This window comes from Eleutherodactylus coqui, chromosome 4 (assembly GCF_035609145.1).
Source record: "Eleutherodactylus coqui strain aEleCoq1 chromosome 4, aEleCoq1.hap1, whole genome shotgun sequence".
Classification (NCBI taxonomy): domain Eukaryota; kingdom Metazoa; phylum Chordata; class Amphibia; order Anura; family Eleutherodactylidae; genus Eleutherodactylus; species Eleutherodactylus coqui.
The window spans coordinates 290,116,393-290,143,241 of record NC_089840.1 but is presented as its reverse complement, the minus strand read 5'-3'; the positions used below and the strand labels follow the sequence as shown (position 1 = coordinate 290,143,241).

General features: G+C 43.6%; 1 protein-coding gene across 1 annotated transcript in view; it reads left to right on the top strand.

Annotated features, from left to right (window-relative positions):
- Nucleotides 1-26,849, top strand: part of LOC136626754 (alpha-2-macroglobulin-like protein 1) — a 194,995-nt gene that overhangs the window by 78,724 nt on the left and 89,422 nt on the right. Inside the window, exons 13-16 of the mRNA XM_066601760.1 lie at nucleotides 731-788; nucleotides 877-1,019; nucleotides 9,402-9,551; nucleotides 11,273-11,461. Coding sequence (XP_066457857.1) covers nucleotides 731-788; nucleotides 877-1,019; nucleotides 9,402-9,551; nucleotides 11,273-11,461 — 540 coding nt within the window. The remainder of the gene's footprint in view (nucleotides 1-730; nucleotides 789-876; nucleotides 1,020-9,401; nucleotides 9,552-11,272; nucleotides 11,462-26,849) is intronic.

The window sequence follows — 26,849 nt, the reverse complement described above, 5'->3', positions numbered from 1 at the left end:
CACAGGTGACCACGGCCCCTAAATGTCCCACTACTTTTTAAAAATTATGCGAACCAAAATTGCGACTTTCTCTAAGGAGAATTTATGTGTTTACCAAGGAGAAGACAATCCCAGATCTCGTGTAGAAGTCTGTGCCCATAGGAGAAATACAAATCCCACCAGCCTTGTGGTGGTATCAAATGATTTCTAATGTATTCAAAGTTGGATGTAGTTTATATATCATAAATGACATCACAGGAAAAGTACATACCTCCAAGATTACTAAGAATACGGCATAGGCTACAGCTAAAATGATTAACATAAGTTGCATCTTTAAGGTGTAACTATAAGATACAATGAAACCCTTATGAATTCAATGAAAAGGGATGCAAGGGAGGCGGTCTGAAAGACTGTCTTATCTTCTGTCTGTCTTTATCCCATATCATCCACTGGTATATAGAAAAGGTTTTGTTTAACCTCTTCACTACTTATACTAGCAGCATGCTATATCTTCCTAGTCTACAATCTAATAGCAAAAAGAATTAACTGATACATTGATCTACAATTTTCTTAACATTTTCATTCACTGGAAAACTGGTCTACAAAAGTTAATAGACACGCCCCATAGAACTTTTCATTATTTGGCGATGCATAAGACTGAACAGTGAGGATGTGATTGACGTCAGCGCGTCTTTATGATCGGTCTCCATCCTTGTCTTCCTCTGTATCTCAATGCCTCCTTTTCTTTCAGACCCTTGACAAGAACAGATTGACCCATGGAGGCCAGCAGACAGTGAAGAAGCCGGACTGTACGTTTCTCATCTGCATGTGGTTGATGTCTCTGCTGATCCTGGTTCCCTGTTACATCTAACTTGTGCATCTTCTCCCGTTCTTCAGCTCTCTCCGGCTCCTTCCAGTTCGCTCTTCCTATTAAGGATAATTCTGCATCAGGAAAGTTAATGGTTTTCACAAAGTCAAAATCTGGTGGAATTGCTGCCGATATAACAGAAATCCGAGTGCCAGCTGCTCTGAAACATAAGGTGAGTGTCAGTCCAGGGCTGGAGGGGTGCAGTCCTATAGGGACGGCTACTGGAGGGGTGCAGGCCCATAGGGGCGGCTACTGGAGGGGTGCAGGCCCATAGGGGTGGCTACTGGGGGGTGCAGGCCCATAGGGGTGGCTACTGGAGGGGTGCAGGCCCATAGGGGCGGATACTGAACAGGTCACTATGGGGAAGGTATAAAGATGGTGGAGCAGGTATTGGAAATTACCATTTTTAGGATCTTTGGGGGTCCCAGCAATCAGGCCTCCAAGAATAGCAATTTTATGGCACATGTTCTACAGTTAATGAGTGGAAAACACTTTTAGATATCATTCTTGTTTGAACCCTTAGTTCCGCAGCCTATTTTGGATCTAAGGACGCAACGATTTTTTGGGGATTTTCATCTTTTCAAAAGACAAAACTTTTTGATTTTTCCGTTGGCCGTATGAGGGATTATTTATTATGTGGCGAGCCGTAGTTTTCATTGATACCATCTTTTGGGTTCATATAAGGTATTGTATAACTTTTATTGAATGTTTTTGTAGGGCAGGGAAAATAAACACCTTAATTTTTTCTTTAACTGCGTTAATCATGCAGCATAAAGTACATTTTAAAGTTTTAATACCAAATTTATATATATTTTTTAGTTCTTTTTCTACTTTTGCACAATAAAACCCTTTTTTAAAAAAAAAAATATATGTATATTTTTTGCATTGCTACATTCAAATTTCTATAACTTGTTATTTTGTTGCATTGACGGAGCTTTAGGCCTCCTTCACACGGGCGCCAAAGTTGCGCGATTTTATAGCATTGCTGCAATACTACAAATCGCATGTATGTGAAGCCCATGGTTTCCTATGGGTTCCTTCCCACATGAGATGTTTGTAGCATGCTACAAAACGTCACACAAACCTCGCAGGTCCGGCGATATGCCCACGACATGCTAGGTTTTGTAGCCCATGTTTCCCTATGGAGCCTTCCTCTCTGTTGCATCGCATCGCACTAAAACGCAGTTTGCATGCGATGTACTGCAACTTTGACAGTAGCAAATGCTACTGTCAAAGCTATAATCTAAGCCCTAACTGACGGAAAAAAACCCCCAAAAAACACATACATCACCTTAGACAAGCTGTCAGCCCGGCCGCTGCTTCTCCCCAAGTCCCGACACTGATCTTCTTCTTCTCTTTTGGCTGGGGATTCAAAAATCCCCGCCTCCTGGAAGCACTGGCTGTGATTAGCTGAAACGTAGCCAATCACAGCAAGTGCTCGATGAATGGCAGTGATTGAACCAATCACAGCCATTCTTCGAGCACTGGCTGTGATTGGCTAAATGTCAGCCAATCACTGCCAGCGCTTCCAGCAGCCGGGGATTTTTCAATCCCCGGCCAGAAGATGAAGAAGATCAGTGCCGGGACCTGTGGAGAAGCTGCGGTGGCGCCCCGGACAGTGCGGAAGAGGCGATGTATACTTTTATTTTTTTCTCCTTTAGTTACAGCTTATTTTTGGGATAGGGTTTATATTTCAAGCCCCCTCCCCCCAATCCTCGCACATGATGCTACAAAGTCGCACGATTTTATAGCGTCACATGCGACTTTATAGCGCTACAAAATCACGGTATTGCTGCAAGAAAATCGCAGCGATATCGCACAATACAGCAATGCGATATCACTGCGATTTTCTCGCAGCGATGTGTTGTCGCCCGTGTAAGGAGGCCTTAGGGTAAAAATGGCTTTTACTTTTATTGCGCTTTTTTGGGAGCTGAAATGAATAAAAACAGAGTTTTAGCTCTGTCTTCTAGTTTTTTTCTTTCTTACAGTATTTGCCAAGCAGGATAAAAAATGTGTTCAATATATTGTAACGGTCATTATGAATGGGACAATAACAAACATGTGTGTTGCATCCGCCGAGCACACCTCGACACAGGACGGATGCCGGAGTGGTGTCAAGTTCAAACAGAACGTGCTGGCTGAAACACCAAAGGGACAGTGAACTGCATACTAGGAAGTAGAATCACGGGCAGACATAACATAAGTACTGACAAATGACCAAAACATCACCTTGCATACCTGCAAAAGTACGAGATATTAGCTCGTGGATTGGCCAAGTCAAGCCCGCAAGCCACTTCAAGAGTCCTCGTTGTCTCGTGGGTCCCTACTCTAATGAGAATATCTACCAGAACCCTGCTGCAAGCAGGGCGATCATCCTGATAAGTGCACCCCCACACTGGAACCTAAGGGCCCAACTAGCCCAGAGATGACCAAAAACAATCCCACAGGACAAGACACAGTTCACATGAACACACTAGGGCTAGCATGCAAGACAGAACACACACAATACAGGACTATCCACACCTAATGTCTGGCCCCTTGCACAGATATTGGACAAGACACTGTTCACACAAATAATACATACACAGGCACGCAGGAAAACCAATCTCTAAAGTGACGGGATATCAGCTTCCTCTTGCAGAGGGACTGGTGTGTGTGTGTGTGTGTGTGTGTGTATATATATATATTCAGAAGATCCGTGGGGATTGGCTGGTGGGAGGAACTCCACACCAAGCCAGCTCAATTATTCCTCACTTGTGAAGCTGTGCTCATGGAAACCTGTCGAACCACAGGTCCCAGAAGCACGGTGTTGTTTTTTTAATTTTTTTTAAACCAAGAGTGGAAAGTGTGCAAAAAACAGTTGTTTAATGACTATTATTTCTAATTCGCTAATAATGGTGATCATGTGCCATCGCAGACCCAAATACCATTGTCTGGTATCCAGTTGCTATGGCAGCCCACTGGCCCTCAGTGATTACATATCAGAGGCTTTACAAGCCTTGATCAACAATTGGATCCTAACGGGGGCGTGGCCTGACGGAGCCGATGGAAGACGTGTCCTGAGTTGCTCCGCTCTTAAACCAAGCTTAACTGCGTTGAAAAGCCTGCCCAGGGCATCCAACCACTCAGAAAAAGCAGGGGAACTTACCACCCGCTGATGGCGACACGTAGAAGAACCAGGAAAAGCGGTCCGAAGCGCCTCACTGACTTTTACCCGGCACGCGGCTCGGCAGAGGAGAAGATGGCGGAGCCGGCTTCCAGCAGCGCCGGAGGAGAGGAAGCATCATGAGCAGAGGGACCGCAAGACCAAGCGGTAAGCAGAAACGACATACTGCCCACCTCACCGCACATAGATCCCTCATGCTGCTCCCCTCATAAGGATAAAACAGCAACAACCGGGACTGAAACCTCAGGGAGGAGAGAGGACCCGGAGCTTCACGGAGATAGCGAGGGGGGGAGGAGGGGGGAGTGCAGGCGCCATCTTCTCCCCCTGAAGCACCCACACACAGCAAAGACAAAAGAGCCATCAGCTCCCCTAGCAAGAGCCCTGACAAAAGACGTCCTAGAAAGGACCCACTATACAAGCCCTCTAACAATATAATAGAAAGGGGACAAGAAGAAGAGGAAGTTACTGACCCACTATTAAACATTGAATGCACAGACCAAATGGCCTCACAGTGTTTCATAAGAGACATGGTGATTGCTCTAAAAAGCTCAATTAAAAGTGACCTCGCAGATATAAACACTAAGATAAACAGGAATCTTAACGTATTAGAAGAAAGAGTTGACCACCTGGAAAATAAAACTGGCGAAATAACCACCTCACACAACGAGCTTATCGATGCTCATTACAAACTCGAGGAGAAAGTGGTGTTCTTAAAAAACAAAATGGCCGATCTTGAAGATCGGAATCGCCGTAACAATATAAAACTCAGAGGCATCACTGAATCAGTGAAACCAGAAGACCTAAATGAGTATGTACAAGACCTAATTAAAACGCTCCTTCCCAACTCAAAAAAAGACGAACGCATTCTAGATAGAATTCATAGGCTCCCGAGGCCAAAAAACATCCCCGACGATACACCAAGCGATGTCATAGCTAGAGTGCACTTCTTTCACACAAAAGATAATCTGATGAGAGCAACAAGAAGCATAAGAGACCTCCCGGCTCCTTACAGCAAAATAAAAATCTTCGCCGATTTTTTCCAGACCACAATGCTCGCTCGAAAAAAATTCACGACAATTACTAAAGTTCTGAGGGATAACAACATAACCTACAGATGGGATTTCCCCACTAAACTGCACATCAACAAAGACGGCAAGATCACCACAATTTTAACCTATGAAGATGGTTTGCATCTCCTGAAAGGATGGAACCTCTCAGAACCCAAAGAGCATCACCCGTCACACATCACTAAAGATTGGTCTCGCAAACAAAACAACAGACCAAACAAGGACAAAACCTCATACCGTTGAAACACCTTAAAAAAGAAGACCAACTCACAATTAAACCCTGAGCACTATAAGCACGTTTACGCTTGGGCACAGGCTGAACTTTTCAACCCACGAAACAAGACCTTCCTAGGGCTTTAGATCCCATTGAAGGAAAGGTCCTTTTTTGTTAACTCTACTCACAGTTGACAATGGCAACAAAAGTTATGTTGCACAACTTTTACAGAGTTATTTTTCTCCCCGACTTACCCTACCAGCAAAACCCTTGCACACCCCTTTATCAAAAGATGACATCCGCACAGAACTCCAAATCCTTCCGTGCATGCTACTGGACTAATGAAACCTCGAGAACTTCTAGGATATATTACAAGATCCAACAAAACCCCTCAGCAAACACCCAGACCCTAAGATGGACCTGAAATTAATCTCTCTGAACGCTACAGGTCTCAATTCACCCTTTAAGAGATCGTGTCTATGGAAAGAAGCCATTGCATCCCACGCAGACATTCTTTGTGTTCAAGAAACACACTTAAAGGAACCCAACCACCCAAAAATGGCTCACCCTATGTTCTCCAGATGCTTCTTGGCCAACGCATCCAAGAAAAGAGTCGGCGTCATGATCGCAGTCAGAGACTCGGTGGATTTCCAGCTACTCAAAGAAATTAAAGGGGTTGTCCCGCGAAAGCAAGTGGGGGTATACACTTCTGTATGGCCATATTAATGCACTTTGTAATGTACATTGTGCATTAAATATGAGCCAAACAGAAGTTATTCACTTACCTGTTCCGTTGCTAGCGTCCTCGTCTCCATGGTGCCGTCTAATTTTCAGCGTCTAATCGCCCGATTAGACGCGCTTGTGCAGTCCGGTCTTCTGCTTTTCTCAATGGGGCCGCTCGTGCCGGAGAGCGGCTCCTCGTAGCTCCGCCCCGTCACGTGCCGATTCCAGCCAATCAGGAGGCTGGAATCGGCAATGGACCGCACAGAAGAGCTGCGGTCCACCGAGGGAGAAGATCTCGGCGGCCATCTTCACCAGGTAAGTAAGAAGTCACCGGAGCGCGGGGATTCAGGTAAGCACTCCAGTTTTTATTTTTAACCCCTGCATCGGGTTTGTCTCACGCCGAACCGGGGGGGGGCTATTGAAAAAAAAAAAAAAAAAATGTTTCGGCGCGGGACAACCCCTTTAAAGACCTTGAGGGAAGGTATCTAATTTTAATCTGTAAAATTGAATGTTTCCTCGTCACCCTGGCCAACATCTATGCCCCAAATTCACATCAAATTAGATTTTTGAACAGAGTGACGAGGAAGATCAAGGGGGCACAGAAAGGTTCACTGATGTTATGCGGCGACTTTAACGCAATCACTGACCATTCTCTTGACTCAAGCCATCCAGGAAGAAACAGAGGAACAAGCCTCTCATCTTGAATTCAGAATAACGATTTATTTGATGTGTTCAGGGTAATGAACGTTAACTCTAAAGAGTTTACATTTTACTGCTTTAGACATAGCTCATCATCGAGAATAGATATGTTCCTGGTGGACTTTCATATCTGAATAAAACCCAAGAGGCCAAGATAGGTGTAACAACATGGTCAGACCATGCTCCGATCTCGTTAAAACTAAAAATGGGCCCCCCAACAAACACTTCAAACACCTGGAGAAACAACACATTCTTAATGAAGATACCAGAATTGCAACAAAAAATTAAAGAAGCATTGGAAGAATACTTCCTACTCAATAACAACCCAGAAATATGTCGTTTTACACTATGGAGAGCACATAAGGCTGTCATCAGAGGAGTTATGATTCAACAGGGGACAATTTATAAAAAAGAAAAAAACAAACAAACATTCTCCTCAAAAAAGCTGTAGAGGACTTAAAAAAACTAGAGAACCATACCCAGTCCAACTCCCTCCCCCCAACCAGCAACCATATAAGAGAAGCCAGACTTAGAGTCCGCAACATAGTAATCGACGAACACGAAAAAAAAAAAAATAAAACATACGAAGACCAACTACTACACTGAAATTAATAAAAAACACAAAATGGATGGCCAATAGAGTCAAACAAAAAAGAATTAAAACCAAAATACCCTATGTGATAGAACAAACCTCAAAAACAAAATACTCAACCCCAAAGCAATCGCAGAAGAGTTTAGGAAATTTTACGAGGAATTATACAACCTCAACCAAAACCCGAATATCCACCCACCCTCAAAAAGATCTATAGACACATTCCTCTCAGATCTACAACTCCCAAAATTAAACGAAAAGCAACCCAAGAAATTAAACTCTAACATCACACCTCAGGAGATCCTTCAGGTCATAGATAAATCCAAAAAAGACAAAGCCCCAGGTCCCGATGGCTATTCGTAGAAATACTTCAAAACATATAAAAAGATACTAATTCCCCACATGGTAAACATATATAACAAGGCAATGGGGTTCCCTCCCAGCCGAAATGTTACAGGCCACTATAGTAACCATCCCCAAACCGGGTAAAGACCCGTCAACCCCAGCTAACTATAGACCCATCTCACTTCTAAATAACAATTGGATCCTAACCATTGGACAGGTGATAAAAGTCGGATTGGGGGACTCGCCACTGAGACCCATGCCAATCCTGAGAACAGGGGGTCCCATGTCTCCCCCTCCTCATTGTTGTAAGCCCGATGCACCCCTGCAGTGAGGAGGAAATTGAATCCAAGGGCACTACACATGTGTGGCTGCCACTCCATTCAATCTCCCTCTCACTGCGAAGGGTTCAGTGAGTCTGCAGTGCACAGGAGGGGGGACACAGAACCCCCATTTTCAGGATCGGTTGGGGCCTCAGTGATGAAACCTCACCAATCAGACTTGTATCACCTATGTTAGGGATAGGTGATAAAATTTGTCTTTGGTACAGCCCCATTAATGGTAAATTTCCTTTTGGCTTAGAGCAATGAGGGATTAAAGGGGTTTCCTGGGACTTGAAAAAAAAGGTTAAATGGCCTTAAAATAAAGAAAAATTGAATACCCCCCTGTCGCAGCATATCCCTGCCTAGCGCTGCAGCCCCGGTGCTGCCACCTGGAACCTGGAAGAACCGGTGCACGGTCACGTGACGTACACTCTGCATGTGACCCTTCCGTCATTCACAGTCTTCATGCCCATAGAAGAATCACTGCTGAAGCTTGTGAACGGTCCCACGCACTATGAATGGCACATGAGAAGTGGAGTGAGAGGTGCAACATCTGTTCTTTTTGGCACCAATCAATAGTAAATCTGTCTAAATTGATTTGTGCCGAAAAGGTGCAACTTACACCAGAATTGTGGTGCAACATGAGTAATAAATGTGACCTAAAGTCTGTTAGAAAGTTATAAAACTCAATATTTATGATATATTGTGAGTAAAAGGGTTTCACAAGCAGAGAGGTTTCCCACTTCAGAGGATAGGCGATAATCTGATTACTGTCCGTCCAATCGCTGGGTCCGTCAGCAATCCTGAGACTGACGCTCCATGCAGTGTCTATGGAGGGAGCCAAACGCAGTGATCTCCCAGTATCCTTTAGGAGTGAATGGAGCTGCAGTCACGCATGTCACCAACGCACCATTCACATGGGGCATTTAATGTGTGCTGATCTTGGGATTGCTGATTGTCCCAGCGGCTGGGCTTCCAGCGGTCAGACATTTTTACCTACTGTATCCTTTTCAGTTGTAAAGTCACCTTAAAGGGGTTTCCAGGCAACACCTGCTGTCAGTTTTTGGGGTGCTCCGGAAGCCACTGCTCCAACCCCAATGCAGTGGCCAGCGCTTGTAATTGCTGGCTGGGGTCCCATTAATTTCAGTGAGAGCTACATTTGCAATTACAAGTGGCGTCCACTGCATGGGTCGGAGTATTTTCTTCTCCGACCCCAGGTGTATCCTGACACTCACAGCCGGCACTGCCTGGAAAACACCTTTAAACTTTCCATGAAACTGGGCAAGCTTTTAACCCCTTCCTAACTGCATAATGGGAGTTTTCCACTGCACGTTTGGCCATGTCTTCTTCTGGATGAACGCGGCTGTGGCTCTTGGGATGATGAAGAGGGTCTGTACTGTAAGGTGTCCGTTGTCTCGTCTCTTCCAGGTCAGTCTTAAGTTCGCGGAGTCAGAATCTCTTCCTGGCTCAGAGAATAAGCTGCATCTTCAAGCTAATGGCGGCTCCACGTGTGCGCTGCGTGCGGTGGACAAGAGCGTCGTGATGATGAAACCTGAGGCTGAACTGACCGAGAGCAAGGTACCGGCGAATGTCACATTGTGCCAGAAGTCTTACAGGGACCGGGGCGTATGCGCAGTCACTCGTTGCCGCTCACCGCCAGTCTAATCTGCTCTGTCAGAGGTTTCTTTCCCGAAGGGTCCATTTAAGAAACTCTGAGTGATATCGCGCTCATGAATCGGCGATTCCCCAGCGATTGCAGTGCGTTTTACAAGAAAAATGCGAAACATTGCTGCAACCTGTGATTTTCAATGGTTAAAAAAACAACCTCGCCCCGTACCCCCTCACATTACATACTAGTGTGATGCAAGTCCATTGAAAATAATGGGTATTATTGCCCAAAATTGGGACATATTGCAATGAGAGGAAAATCACACCTGTAAATGCATCTTTAGGGCTTATTCACACGGGCATTTTCCCGTAGACACACAGAAATAGAACCCATTTTTTTCAGTGCTTCTATTTACATGTGCCATGTGCTTTTCCATTAGCTTGTCAATTATTTGCTATGGGGGAGTTAAAAACCGCATTGTATAGTGCAATAGTATTTTTTTATTAACACACGTGAAAAACGCCTATGGGGAAGAAAAAAAAACAAAAACACGTTTGATGCAATTTTCTTTCAAATCGCATTGCACTGGCAAAAGAAAATTCCATTTTTATATAATATACATGCAAGTTTCATGCGAATGCGATACGATTAGAGATGAGCGAGCACGCTCGTTTAAGGCTGCTACTCGTTTAAGGCTGCCCGAGCAGCATATGGGGGCGGGGGCAGCGGGGGGGGGGGGGGGGGGGGAGAGTGAGAGAGTTATCTCTCTCCCCTCCCCACTGCCCCCCACCGCGCCCGCGCATGCTGCTCGGGGGGAGTACACAGTTACTCGATAAGACAGCCTTAAACGAGTATGCCCGCTCATCTCTAGATACAATATTTTTTTTTTTATTGACACACATGAAAAACACACGTTTGATGCAATTTTCTTTCAAATCGCATTACACGGGCAAAGGGAAATTCCATTTTATAAGCGCAGTATTGGTCCCAATTTCTCGGACTGATATCGTGCTCGCAAAATACAACCTTACAAAAATGGAAAATGTAGTTAAAGTGTCTCAACGCCGGGATACACCTTTAAAGGGATTATGCCAAAATTGACTTTACCACCTATCCATAGGATAGTCTAGTTGGGGGAGTCTCACTGCAGAGACCCCCACTGACCCTGGGAATATGGGCCTCATGCTCCCTTATCCTCCTCACTGTAGGCTCGCTGCACCCGCAGTGAAGTGGTAATTGAATGGAGTGGTGGTCGCACATGCTTGGTGCTGGTTTCAATGGGCTGAGGGAAATAGCTGAGTACAATCGCTCACCTATCTCCGGCAGCCCCATTGAAGATGAATGAAGTGACACATGTGCGACCGCCGCTCCATTCAGTCTTCTCCACACTGTGTGTGTCGGGGAGTAAGTGCAGTGAGGGGAAGATGGTACTCTCTTCTTGGGACTGGTGGAGGCTTTAACCATGAGACACCCATCATTCAGGCTTGATTTTCCTAAAACAGATTTTGGGGATACCCCTTAATGTTTGATCTGTTGCTGCTAAGCGAAATTTGCAAATAACAATGTGTCAATAAATGATGAAAATCACCGCACCCAAGGCCAAAACCATCAGTGGCAATAAAGGGTTAACAATTACTGATAAGCTTAAAAATAATTATAATGACGTCTTTTGCGGCTCTCGTGTTTACAGATCCAGAATTTGGTGCCGATACAGCGCTCCTATATTTTCTCGCAAGGAGCCGACTACGATTATTGCCGAGATAAGAAACCAGGGCCGGACATTTTGAGAGATCATCCGGATGCCACAGACAGTTGGATTCCGTGGGGAGGATGGCATTCATATGCAGAGAAAAAGACGGACATCAAGAACGTCTTAGAGGTCAGTGTCACCTACCGGTCATTGTGGATGTGTGGGCACTTGCGTGACACAGTCAGGGCCGTATTTAGAGCAGACGCTGACCGGGGAACTCAGTCTAAATACACCCCTATGAAAGGCTCACCTACACTGACCAAAATCCAGTTTTTCCCCCATCATTCTGCACTCAAACCTCATAATGACAAAAAGGCAAGAGAATGCTAGAAATATTTGTACATGCAGTTGGAGTTTAGCAACAAGCCCCTAATGGACCCGCAGACAATGAGAAACAAGATCCTCTGGTCAGATGACACCAATATGGAATTTTTGGCCTCCATTCCAAGCGGTCTGTTTGGAAGAAACCAGGCGCCACTCATCACTGGCCCAATACAATCCCTACAGTGAAGCCTGGTGGTGGCAGCATCATGCTGGGGGAGGGGAGACCGGTCAGGGTGGATGGAAACCAGGCGTCGCTCATCACCTGCCCAATACCATCCCTACAGTGAAGCCTGGTGGTGGCAGCACCATACTGGTGGAGGGGAGACCGGTCAGAGTGGATGGAAAGCTGAATGTAGCAAAGTACAGTGATAATGAAAACCTGATCCAGAGAATAGGAGACCTCAGACCGGGCAGAAGGGTCACCTAAAAAGAAGATGATTCTAAGACCACAGCCAGTAGAATACATAAATGGCTTAGGGACAACTCTGAATATTCTTGAGAGGCCGAGCCAGACACCGGACTTGAACCCAACAGAACATCTCTAAGAGATCTGAAAATGGTGTCCACAGACAGCCCCCCATCCAACCTGACAGAGGGCAGAAAATGTGGCATCATCCCCAAGAAGAGTGGAGGCTGGAATCACTGCAAAGGGGCTTCAACTAAGTACTGAATATAGTGTGTGACTACTGATGTCAGAGCAAAATGTTAGTTTGTCATAATTGATAACAGAATGGTAGAAATCTTTCTAAATTTTTACTTTCTCATTATGGAGTACTGACTGCAGAATGAGGGGAAACACAAAACCACATCATTTAAAAAAAAAAAAAATGAAAGGGTCTCAGGATTTTCTAAATGCATTTTATACTGCACAGTACCAATTTTCCTGTATGTATGTGATATATATATATATACATACACACACACACACACACACACACACACACACACACACACACACACACACATTCAAAAACTAATCCCTCCCCTAAAAGTTGTCAAAATGGAATTAAACTCTATCTCTGTGATTGTAGCATTGATATAAGGGATTACAATATCAGAGCAAAAGGATCATTTATTGTAGAGAACCGACCGCTTGTAGGGAGGCTCTAGTACCCTGTTGTACCCCCTCTATCTTGGATACAAGATGTTATATGGGCGGGCATGAAGGCTCTAGTATCTTCTGCCCGAATCTTTTGAGACGAGCGGGCAGGTACTTGCATAAGGCACTACTCGCTCGAGTAGTTTGCCTTAGCGAGTACGCTCCCTCATCTCTACTTGTAAACTGTATTTTTGTTACAAAGAATGTGAATGGTGTTCTTAGCTAAGTCACGTGTGCTGAATTTAAAAATGAAATCCATTTTTGCCTATCGGGCTCAGTTTTCTTGTAACAAGCTACCGTTTTTATAGAAATCCTTGAAAACGCTGCATTTTGGTATTCTGCTGTGGCTTAATTTAATTCAGCAGTTATAATTTTTGAAAAACAATTGAAATATGCTAGGAATTACAATACAAAACACTTAGTTTAGAAAGCCACCACCAGGAAATAAGGCAGGTTTGGCAACATTGCCCAGGAGTCATGCTCGAACATGTACAAACATGTTCTGTTGCGTCAGTTGCCACCTGTATCTCAGCATTGAAACAAAGATCAGAGGTGCTTCAGTGGGGAGAGATAGTAATAAATTTAGAAGAGATCTAAAGTAAATCAAATTTTAGACTCACCCCAATGGAACCAGACCCCCTTATTAGATCCCGGTACATCAAAAGGACCCAAGTAGGCAAAATACACAGCCAAATGAATGGATGCTCCAATAGTTATAGTCAGCTGGATGTTCTATATAGAATATACTGGTCTTGTCGACATCCCATCTTGAGAGCGTCAGGAGCTTGCTCTAGGCATATACATACCAGAGAATGAAAAATGTAGACTGTATAAGAAAAAAATCCCAGCGCTCCAGTGAGAGTGAATAATATATTCAGCAGACTTACTTTGCTGAGGCGCCTTGTCTTCGGCAACCCCTAATCCCAGAAAGCATGTAGTTACGCCAAAGGTACAGGAGATGTTCCAATTTCACAGCAAATAGAAATTTAACAAACAACGCAACGCGTTTCTGCTTTTGGCACAAGCCTTTCTCAAGCATAACAATAAACGTATTCCTCTATACAAACACACACATTATATATATATACATATAAAATAATCAATCAAGTCATAGATACCTCTCCTGCTCTCTGTTCAGCGTCCCTAGCCGCATTGTGGCGTGTATTGATGATGCGACTGTTTGTCGCGCTCACATGACCTGAGATTCCTAGATGGAATGCATCGGTGCGTTCCACAGATAGTGACGTGTTGTAAAGCGATGACGCAACTGTATGTCGGACTCACATGACTCAGAGCTGCTGTAAGGAACGCCTCATTGTGTTCCCAGCCATGACGTGGGTACGTTACGCTGTGCCTACTTATAGCATCTATAGCAACAATACTTGGTTCCCTACCGCTATCTGAAGATTCATAGGATTCTTCTTTTGGGCAAATTATGTTCCCAAAGAGTACATGCTCATAATTTACTCTATGGTACTGAAACGGTTAGCTCATATAATATTTCTCGGTGTAACATTGATTGTTTTGAACGAACCACAAATAAAATTAGTTGTCATTAACTGTTTTCTTCTAATCTATATGAATTGTGCTAATTAATAAATACTAAATTTAGACTAAGATTAAGATACTAGATCTAATACTAGATTAAGACTAAAATACTTCTAAAAAGTTACTAAAAAATATTTTGCTCATGAAGTCACATCTAAGATTTCTCTAAAAGTATAAAAGGCGGACTTCACCACAATCAATATAATCAAGATAAATAATGCTATAATTAATTAAAAAGTCTCTATTAATAAGTTTACCCTTATCTAATTTTTTTTTTCAAGTACCTCATTGAGACCATGAGGATTTAGTGTATTAAAAACAAAAATATAAAACATTTCCTTGGCTCTAAGTCTGGTGAATTCACCTCTGTGAATTTTTTCTATTGGAGTAATTTTAATAAGGGAAGGATCTGAATTGTGATGTGTAAGGAAGTGCTTTGAAATACTAGATTTAGCAAGGATCTATCATACACTGTTACTAGGCAGACTTCTTGTTTCATCAGCGGGGATGTTTTATCCCATTCCTGAACCTGGAGGTGCATTTTCTCATTAGAGATTTGTAGTACCCTTCTGGGCCACTACATTCCCCCCTGCTTTAACAATAGCCACCCTCAACGTGACACCTCTTCTGGGTGGAGCAGACGTATGATCTGGATGCTGACACTTTGCACTTCAGTTGTAGACTTCTCAGTCTTAAGTATGAGTTGAGTTAGGGCGGCACTTTATATCTCAACTAGCCATGGGTCCCTTTTCACGAATTCTCTCTCCACAGTGGGAAATTAAAATCTATATTATGAATTAACTAGAGATGAGCGAGCGTACTCAGCCACGCCCCTTTTTCACCTGAGTACCACGATTTTCGAGTACTTCCGTACTCGGGCGAAAAGATTCGGGGGGCGCCGTGGGTGAGTGGGGGGTTGCAGCAGGGAGTGGGGGGGGGGGGGGAGAGGGAGAGAGAGAGGGCTCCCCCCTGTTCCCCGCTGCTACCCCCCACGCCGCCACGCCACCCCCCGAATCTTTTCACCCGAGTACTGAAGTACTCGAAAATCGCGGTGCTCGATCGAGTAATTACTCGAAACTAGTACGTTCGCTCATCTCTAGAATTACCATATAAATATCTGGTAAGGTGTATATCCTTCCTGTGGTAGGTAGAAAATAGAGGTTAGTGCACAAAAAAAAAAACCTCACATATGACAGTGGCATAGCAATGGAAGCAAGCAGGCCTTGCAGTTAAAGTTATGTGATAGAGATCTCCACACTCCTTGTGGATGAAACCTATGTGAAATACTATGGGTTCAGGGACAGCCTAAACTACCTCAATAAATTTTGTCCCAAGGTACAATGTGGGGTGCACAGGCCATTAGTACCGTATTTCTGCACTAGCTATTTTATCATCACCATCCAGACGATGGAATAACAATATCTACAACTAATCCCAACAAGAGCGTAGTCACTCGGGGTATGGATCTTTAGTTGCAAACTTGAGAACTGGTCACTGTGTAGTGATCTCTAGGGTGCGGTCTTGTTACATAACAGATAACTTATTCTATTCCTCATTAAGAAAGGAATGTATTTAGTCCTGGAAGCGGACAAGAAGTTATTCTTGGGTACTTCTTTGTGAACATCTTAGTGTAAATTCACTTTCATCATCTGATGAATCAAGCTAAGTATTTAATGTTATCAGAATGGGTCCTTCGGCAGTTGACATTGAGGCATATTCTTCATCAGATTTATGAAAGGGCTTAGAAACCATGTCATGGGGTTGGTGATGTCAACGTTTGATGTATCTTCTGGTTCTGAACCAGCAGTTGCAGACTGCTCTTCTTCTTGAAATGAGGACTGTGGTTGTGGCCTAATGACTCAGAACTTTAACCTGTTTTGGTGTACTAACTTGAGTGTTGGGTTTCGCAATTTGGTACAGATCTCCTTTAGGGGATGGAATTGTAATTCCACTGTACTTTTGTATTTCCCATGTCACATCAAGTTTTCCAGATGTTTGCTCTTTTTCAGCCACACTTCATCTCCAACATTAAGTGGTTTGGCATGTGCGCGTTTGTTAAAGTCTCTCTCTTGTTTTTGATGTACAGCTTTCATTGTCTGATCCACAATGTCTTTGATGGTCATCTACCCAATTGCTGGAGATTGGGTATTAATGGATTTATCTCATCAGGGACTGAAACTCCTTGGGCTAATTCAGTGAGCAATTTTCCCTGTCATCCGAACATAAGATAGTAGGGTGTATACCTTGTGGAACAGTGTACAGTATTACTATACATGTAGATCAATTGTGGAAGTTAGGCCAATCCGCTTTCTTGTTTGGTGGGATGGTTCTTAAGAGGTTCAGTATTGTCTGGTTCAGGTTTTCAGAGACTTTTTCTTTGTGGGTGCTAAGCAGTGGTTCTCAATTTAGTGCATTAGTATAGAAGGCACAACTCATGAAACAAGCGAGGCTCAAAGGCAGGTCAATCTGATAGTATAATTTCAGGGCATCCATATGGGATGATTAGGTGTTTGGATAAAAGATGAGCAGTACTTTTTGAAGTTAGCTCTTTAATGAGTAGTGCCAACTGTAAATTTAGTGTGGTGGTCGATGATTGGTTACACCCATGTGTTGACACTTTTACCAGGTTCAATCTTCAGGTAATCTAATGCGACAAGTTCCAGAGGTTGCTTACTGGTAATGGGATGTAGAGGAGGTTTTTGGTTGTTTTTCTTTTACTCTACATCTGATTTCACAAGTTGGACATTCTTGCCACCAACTCTCAATGTCCTGTTTCATGCTGATCCAATAAAAGCGTCGCCTCACTGTAGCTTCGGTCTTTTGTATCCCAAAATGTCCTGATCGGTCATGATACCTTGATAGCACTAGATTAGCTCTCCTCCAGGAATCAGAATCTGATGCAGTCTATTATAAGTGATTGGGTCAATAGTTCCTCTGTATATTAAACCTTTCTTCAAATATTTTATTGGATTTTTTAACATGAAAAAAAAGCAATTTACATATTGCAAATTTCACCCAGTGCATAGGGTGTACAATACACAATTTATAGCCCATAACTTTACTATAGACAATCAAGTAAGTCAACATGGGGTTCACATTCCACTTTCAAGGTCTCTGCCCTTCCTTTCTGTTTCTGTCCAGCACTGAGAGGGTTAACCAGCACTGACAGGGTTAATCAGGTCTCTGCCTCTTAGTTCACCTGTGGGGTTAATTAGTCATGACTCTCCTATTTAAGGTGAGAAGATTCATTTCCTGGTTGCCTTTGAATTGCTGTTGTTAGTTCAGCACTAGCAGCCTTCACTGGTCATTGTGTCTGTTCTGTGTCAGCACTGCCCGCTCACCGAGTTCTGTCAGCTCATGTCTGTTTGTCTCTGCTCTGACTTACATCTGTCTGCATGCTAGCCCTGTCTGGTTCTGTCTGTATGCGAGTTCCGTCTTGTTTTGTCTGTATGCCAGTTCTGTCTGGTTCCTTGTATCTTCCCTTCAGGGATAGCAGGCCCGAGGTTCCACTGCAGGGCCGCCTTTATCGTGGCTACTGCACTGCTTATAGGTAGGGTACTGCCATCTTCTCTGCAGCCAGGGGTTAGTTGTTTCATTAGTGGAGGGACCACGAGACAATGAGGACCCGTTAAGTGGGCTCGCGGCTTAAGTGACTTGGCCAATTTATGAACCAATTCCTTGTACTTTTATAGCTATTTCATCTCGCTAATCGTACGGGAATGCTGGTGAGTGTTTTGCAAGTTTGGGGTCTGTCATGGCTCTGTCCGTCTGCGAGTATGTGGTTCCTTTCTGTGTTCTGAGTTCTGTCTATGCCTTACCAGTTCTGTCTGTATTCCTGTCTCTGGGTTGGTTCTGTATTCCGGTCTATAGTCTGTCTTCAGCCCTGGTAGGTTGGTCCAGTGTATCCAATAAAGCCATATTATCCCTAACACCAATATATATTGGGGCTTGAGTATGATGTTGACTGGCTAACTTGTTTAAAGCTGAACCTGCACATGTCCAAGTGGGTGGGAGAGTATATCTTCGGTTGGTATGCGTATATTGGATTGTGTTGGTCCCATCAATTATCTTTGCGCAGATTAGGGGCTAGCATGGGCAAAGCTTAATGTGACAATACTATTGAAGAGAGGAGAGAAAAAGAAAACAGGAACAAGAAATAATACAGAACCTAACAATGGGTTACTTGATTATGGGTGGATAATAACTCATCTTCATTGGTACATCATATTGAATACCTAAATGAGGCTATGCCTACAACAACTATGCCTAAGGATAGGTTTTATTTTGTACCCAATGGATTTATTTGAGGCTGGAGGTTACCATGAGTATCTTGAGAAAAGATATTAAACCTCTTTAGAAATAGCCTCTTTGCCTCCACAAATGGTTTAATTTGGGGCCAGTATCTCCTTAAGTCTTTTAAGGAATACTGACCCCCAAATTCCCTAAGAATGAACAAGAAATTCTTGTATTTCCCCTAATGTACTACTCTTATTTTGAATAGAGATCCACTGTTTTTCTTCAACCGAGTTGGTAGGTATGGAAACTTGAATAGCATTTTGGGTTCCATGATAGGAATAGAAACCTGGCATTTCGATTTCCTCACACTGGTCTTATTCAAAAAGGGAATCGGTTTGTGTCGGAGATGGGATAATGTATCTGCATTGTATTTGATTTTGCCAACACAATACTAAATGGTGAAATCGAAATTGAACAATCTTGATGGCCATCTTTGTTCCAGAGCTCCCAGTTTCACGGTATTCAAATTGACTAAGGGATTGTTGTCTGTATAAGCAGTAAATGTTGAAGCGGCTAAGCAATTTTTGCATTTTTCTTTTATGGCCCACACTATGGCAAGAAATTCCTGTTTGACGGTACTGTAATTCTAACTGGTGAAGATGATGACTCTTTTGTGTCCATTTTGAAGTAGACTTAAGACAGCACCAAGTCCTTGTTTACTAGTGCCGTGTATAGGTGAAATGGTTGATTATAGTTGGGATACCCCAAGACAGGGGGAGAGATTCATTTTTGTTTTAGTTGTTGAAAAGCTCATTCTTGTTCTTCCAGCCACTGAATGGTTTTAGGTATTTTCCGATGTTCCATTAATATATTCTTGAAGAAATTCTGCCATTTTGGGGAGGTTGGAGATAAATAGTAGTAACCTGCAAAACCTAGGAAACTGCAGACTTTTTTTAGGTTTATGGGGTGGGCCAATTCTTCGCTACTTCAGTTTTCTCTGGATCAGTTCAGATGCCTTCTGAACTTACTACATGATCCAAATTTCGGACTTGACTCTGTAATAGATGGCAATCAGTGGTTTGACTTTTAGTCAATGTTTTATTAGAATCTGGAATATCTCTGCTACATGTTGCAGATGTTCTTCATACGTTTTGGAAAAGACAATGTCGCCAAGATATAGAACAGTATTGTTTCAAAATGTTTCTGTCCCAAACAACATTCCATAAGTCTTTAAAATGTGCCTAGGGCATTGCAAAGTCAAAGTGGCAAGGATTTAGACTCAAACCCATTGGGTTTGTGCATGCAGTCTTTTGATGATTTTCTCCTGCTATTAGCACTAGCTAATATCCACTGGTGAGGTCTAAGGGGGAAAAGTAAGTAGCAGATCCTACTGCTGTTAGGGATTCCTCAATCCTTGGGAGAGGATAAGCATATTTGTGGTAATATTTATATTGCGGTACATCGATGCAAAATCTGATATTTCCATCTTTCTTTTTAACTAATACCAAAGGTGCAGCCCAGGGACTGTGACTTTCAGTTATGTCAGCTTCTCTCATTTTGTGAATTAGTTTCTTCAGATTGGTACACTATGGGTAGTATCGATCGATGTCTTTCTTTTATTGGTGGATGCATACTGGTGGGTATTGTATGATGGAGGTCTTGCACTCTCCCGAATTCTGTAGCATGTTTGCTAAAAGCAGTACGGAGCTCCTGTGCCACTTGTCTCCTTTTGCTGATCAGGGGTATTGATGTCACCGATCTGCATGTCAGCCCACCATGGAATTTCAAGATTGGTGGGTTTCTTGAGTGGTTACTGAATGGAGGACTGGTGAATTTCTTCTTTGTTGGGAGTAATGACATCTTCAAAGTTTAATAGTGAGATTTGAGCAACTAAATGATATTTTTGTAATTGCACATTGGTATCATTAGTGTTCATTGGCATATTATCACTTTCCCTGCTGACGCTGTAACAATGCTTCTTGCTACCATTACAAAAGGATGTTCCTCTATATGTATGGGTTCCACTAAGGCTTGGTAGTGTTTGCCTTGCAATCCATGTCTGGTTTGGCACCAGAGGATTGTTTCTATACCTGCTTGGAGAGTGGCAGGTCTAATGTCTCTAATACGGTCTCAGTCTACTCGATACTTGATTAGTAATTTTTTGTTGGGCTGATAGCAAGCCTTGCACAAAATCTGTTGGGAATGGGAGGCTAAGGGTACTGATTTGCGAAGTACCTCCAGCATTTCCTCATAGCATTTTTGTAACACATTCATGCCAGTTATCAATGTTGATGCATTTCTCTCTTTTATGTCGACAATTATTACACCTTGATTATAGAATTCAACTTTTTCCGCTCGTACAGTGGGTTACCAGTATGCTACTAACCGGCAGCCCAGTGGTAGTTATCACGTCTAGTAGTTCTGAATGTTGAATTGGAATATCTGAATTCAAATATCACTCAAATGTAGCTTTTCTGATGGTGGTGACCTGTGAACAGGTATCTAAGAGAGCAGAAAAAGAGCTTCTGTTTATATAGTCCCTTTAGGGCAAGGTCCCATGTGTTTGGATATCCATTTAGAGTTCTCTGCACCAACTCCATTTCCTCCCAGGGGGCGGTCCCTGGCAGTGGTTAGTCATTTTACTGCCAGCATTAGCGTTCTGTATATCCCCTCCTTTGGCACGGTTTACAAATTTTGTTCTTTCATACTGGTTGTGATAATTGCCTTCAGGAGTAGAAGGATATGGTTTTCTAGGATTATTGGAAGAGGTTTTCTCAGATTCTGAAATATCACGATCGTTGGGTGAACGCATCGCTAGTTCTCCTTTTCAGCATAAAGTCACAACACCATGCGCCATTTCTGTCATTTGCTTTTGCATTTCGCTGAGGATGTTGGTCGTGTTATTTTGGGTTTGTCCAGCATGCAATGCGAATACAGTCTTTGTAGGAGTAACTCTTGGGATATCTCTTAAACATTTTCCGAAGTCTCTTTAGGAACAGTTGGCGTTTTTGTATTTTGTAAAACTTGGATGGCCAACTTTTTAAAATCTAGAAATGAAGAATTTGGGTTTTGGATTGATAACCTCTTCAATTGCCTGTGAAGATCTTTACTGGCTGCACCTTCTATAAATTGTCCTTGCAGTACTTAAGCAGGGCCATCTGCTTCTCTAGGATCCTCCTGCATGACTGCTCACATACTTTTCTGCAGAGACAAGGCAAAGTCTCTTAATGAGTTGTTAAAAAAATGTTTTTTGATCTCTCATGCAGTGCGAGTTTCAAAGATATTTTGGAGGCAGTCAAAGATTTGCATTGTTGGTGGCATCGTTGGAGTGGTGTAGGGTTAGAGAAACCAGTAGCACTGGGTTGTTCATCATCACTGGAATCAGACATTTATGCAGACAATTCAGAGTATATAGCAGTAAAGAATTTCAATTCACAAACATGTTTTTTTGCTGTGATGTAACAGAAGTGATGTCCTGTTCAGGATGCCAAAACTGAAGAACTGCATTGCACTAGGAGGGAGCTAAGTATGGTGAGAGTGCTGGTAGGTAACTTCGATCACGGTGGTTATCACCAACACTTTCCTCCACCAATAGCACCTGCTGCAGTTGAAATGGGTGTGTATGCTCTTTACTGTGAATGATAACAGCAATCATGCAGAAACATTTCAGGACAACGTATCATCCGCGCAAAAGACCAAACAACATTAGAAAGTTGCCCAAGACCCTGGAAACACTGTTCTATTGCCCAGACTACATTTTCTTATGCTGTCGTGGTGGGATGTTCTGAAAGCCTTCAGAATGGGATACTGCCCTCTTGGCTTGACTGGTTTATTCTACTTTTTTTGAAAGTAGTTTAAACCACTTTTAAGGAAAAAAAAACAAAAAACACAACACACTTTTTTTGGAAGGTTGCAGACATCAGTCTGGAGGGGTGTGTGCCCAGACTTCGTCCCGTATTGTCTACACACATATTCCTTTTTTTTTTTTACCATTTATTATCTGGTCTCCTAGCAACGTGCGTACAAATCCGTGTCCATATGCAATGTAACTGCATATTGTGGCAAGCCAGGGTTAACTCGCCTCTGGATCGCCGACCTTTCAGTCTGGAAATGGGCACCAAAAATGCACAAATACTCCAGGAGACTACGATTTCTGGTGCCTGCCAGCATTTAGTTGTCAGCACAGCAATGTAGACAGCATACACAGCATATCACACAAAGGTCCATACTTAATCGTTTACAACCCGCAGGGTCACAGTCTCTATCCCTGCCCTTGGTGTCTAGAGGGAGTCTTCCTCTATCAGACCGGCATGACGATTTCTCAAAACTAATCTCTTTCGGACCTCAGGCTCACGGTCCTGATAGCTGCTCCTACAGCCTTTCAGGCTAGCAGCCAGCATCCCCAGCCCCACTGGGCTGTAGCTCTCCTTCTGAGTATGACAGGAACAGACATTTTTATGTTGCTTTCTGCCACACCCAGCAGGTGTTAACCCTTTCTCTACTTTCTAGTAGGTGTCAGACTGCCTGTCTAGGCCCTCCGCAAGCCACTCTTGCTACTGTCCATGCACAGTATGCACTGCAGATCGAACACATCCATAGAGATCAGTGAAGCTCATACACGGGGAAGCTGCTGTAAAATAGAGCATGCTAAGGTTTTTCTTCCGCTTGCAGAATCCGCAATCCTCGTCTGTAAGTGTGAGTGAACCGGCGCACGTCAATACATTTCAATGTCCGCGTATTACATGCGCAGATAGCGATTGTGGAATCTGCACTTCAAATCAGTTTATGCAAGACTGGCCTAAGGTTGAATCAGTAGGGATCACTTTTACTAACACTTGTAGATATCTCCACTGATTTACAACTTTCACAAAGTCACATTTGCATTGACGCTAGTAAACAGAAGTATATTTGTATATAAGCAGAAATGGAGGGAGACGGCAGACTGTGGGAGATGTAGTGTGAATCCACTGGCTGAACTGAATGTGGCCTAATAGGGGAGAATGTTGTATAAATGCAGGAATGGCCCTAGCATGGGGGTGACCTGTGAGGGGCTCTCCAGCTCTGTGACTAACCCCACTTTACCAGATTCGGCCTCAGGTGCTCAATAGTACTTTAACTCACGGTTCAGCATTCGGATTTGGTTGCTACAGGTCCTGAGGCTTGGCTGAGGACTCCGGATACCTCCCCATCTACTTTATACATTTCTCCTCTACTTTTCCCACTCTGTTCTGGTATTATTGCGTTTCCTCTGCAACTCTCCAATACCGCTGGCTTGCAGATAAGATGGCTTACGTGCTCTACTGCTGCCACTCACACTCCGGCAGTAGCGGCATCTCTGCAAGCACTTGCTTGTAACTTACACTGCTTGCAGGATTCACTCTAATGCCTGGTTTAGACACAATGATTATCGCTCAAAAGATGTCTTTTGAGCGACTTTTGAGTGATAATCGTTGTGTGCATTTAGAGGGCAAGGTGATTACTCAAACGGCAGTTTGATTGATAGTTTTGAGCAATCACTTTGCGCTAAGAGCAGGGTATGCAGAAGACTAGCGAGGCCGCTTGTCTTCTGCATCCAGCTGTTCTCTGCTCAGAGAGCTCAGCTAGTATAGAGCTGAATGCTCCAAGCAGGGGATGCAGAACACAGCTCGACTGCTGTGTTCTTCATACCCTGGCTGTAATCACAGAGCGGGATACAGCTAAAACAACAGTATCAGCTGTATCCCGCTGTGAACTCCTGATAAGGCTGATCGTTCTCTTTTAGCATGCTGAAAGAGAACGATCAGTGACTCGTTAACAAGAACTGCACAATGTCAATTCTCGCTCAATGGGCGGCCTTGAGCAATTTTTGAGCGAGAATCGTCGGGTCTAAATGGGCCTTAAGTCTCCATGCCTGATTGCTCTGTGTGCTGGATCATCACCAGATTAGGCAGACTTCTCACACGTCCTATCCCTGTGGGTTTCCCTCAGCAGGACCTTCCGTCGCTTAGGCAATCAATCCTCCAATCGCAGGCTGCATATTGTTCGCACACTACAATCTTCTGCCCAATCCTGTTATTCCTCCCATTTGGCAGACTAGCCAATGAGAAAAATGCAACCAATCGCAAGGGTCGATCATACCCTGTTGCTAGGCAGACTTCCTTACTCATCAAGGGCACTGCTTTAACCCCTTTCTGGACATGGAGTAAGTGCCAAAACTATCTGTAGCGTTTAAGGCACTAGGTTGAAGTCTTGCATGGTAGCCAGCAAGGACAGACAAGGTCAGGCAAGCCAGGGTGGTACACGGAGATGTCGATGCGACACAAAGGTTTAAGCAAAGTTGTAGTCAGGAGACAAGCCAGGGGTCAATATACGGAGAGGTCTATGCAGCACAAAGGGTTAAGAAGAGTTGTGTCAGGAGACTAGCCAGGGGTCAATATATGGATGTTAATCCTCTATTGCAGGCAACAAATAGGAAGAGCTTGGTTAAAGGCTGGTAGGCACAATAAAACATGCAAGTAATGAAGGGACAGGACAGGTTTATATAGAGGGTAATTGGGGAAGGTGCAAGATGCAGGGTGGACCAAGAAACACAGAGCCAGGAACAAGATACTACTGTGTTTCCCCAAAAGAAGACAGGCTTATTTTAATTTTTCCCCAAAAGAGGCACAGTGTGTCTTATTTACAGGGGGTGTCTTCTAATACTCACCTAGTAGGCAGCATCCGGGTCCCTCGCGCTGGTTTCCATCACTGCTGCAGGCTTCCATGTAATCTTGAACACCAACAGAGTCTTTCTTCCTGGTGACAAAGCTTGAATACCCCGCTCTAGCAAGCTATTGCTTTGATTGGTTAATCGAGTGCTGTGTCAGCCACTCAGAGCTGGCGCTCGATTAACCAATAACAGCCATTCATTGAATGACATAATTGAATGGCTGTGATTGGTTAATCGAACGCCGCCTCTGATTGGCTGAGGCAGCGCTCAATGAACCACTAGGAGCAACCGCTTGCTGGAGGCGAGGTATTCATAGCTAGCTACCAGGAAGAAATGCTCTGTTGGTTTTCAGGAATACACAGAAGCCTGCAGCAGCACTGGAGGCCAGCGCAAGGGACCCGAGCGCCATGCGTCACCTACTAGGTGAGTATTGCTTCCCCGACCCATGTAGTGTAGCTAGGGCTTATTTTCAGGGGAGGGCTTATATTTCAAGCACCCACACCCCCAAAAAAGTTTAAAAAAATTAATCAGAGTAGGGTTTATTATCAGGGAAACACGTGTAACCCTATTTGGGGGAGGATATGAGTAATGACCCTTCCCACCAGTATCTGGTGCTAACCTGTATGCGACAGGGGGGCCTGGCACCTTCAATTAATGAAAGACTGAGCATAATACTGAGTTTTGTTTAATCAGTGCCTCCACTCAGGATAGAGCCTTTAACAAGGGTCTCTTCCTGGGAATAACCTATACATACACATATGGATAAACATACATGTGAAATACTACTTGTCTGTAAAGAAGGAATTATACCAAGATAACGGTAAAGAAATAAGACTTTTATTATATATATATATATTTATATTGTAATTCTGATTTCTATATATGTGTATTACATCAAATACTTTAGTTCCTATAACAGTCCCAATAGTATTTAACCGCAGTCACTATATACCCGGGGTTATATATGTATAAATGTGTATGGTGTCCCATGTGTGATACCTCAGACGTCAGACGAAGAAGATTCACGTTGCAGGGGTGGCCCCTCTGTGGTTGATTGTAGATATGGGGATCTGCAGGGTGTGAACAGCGTTGTGATGGAGGTCCACATCAGAATGATAAGTAGTGCAGCAGCTCTTCTGGTCCAAGGATTCCACACAGGGGTTGGATCCAGGAACAAGCCTGACTACACTATACAAGTCCCTAGTATAGCCTATCCTATCCATGTGACCGGACCACTAATCTTCCTGTGGGCCGTTGGTCACCTAACCTTCCACTAGTGCCTGAACTGCACACCAATCCCCATCTATAACACTAACTAGAAATGATCAGACTGGGGCTATTACTTTACCACAAAGGATCAGCCAAAGTGCTTCAGACTCCAGCAATCACCAAGCAGGCGGCACTAGGAATACACGGCACCAAGTATGGAGAAGTAGAACTGAATGCAGCAATGATGCAGCAGAGCTAATTGTGTCATATCTGCTGGGGGAACTGAAAGTAACACTCAGTGCAGTGCAGAGCTGTTTTAATAAAAATGGGATTTCAGCCCCACAATAGATAGGCTGAAATATGATACCTACTTGGTTGCAGCGAGTCTGGAGCAGGTCTTTGGCTTTCTGGAG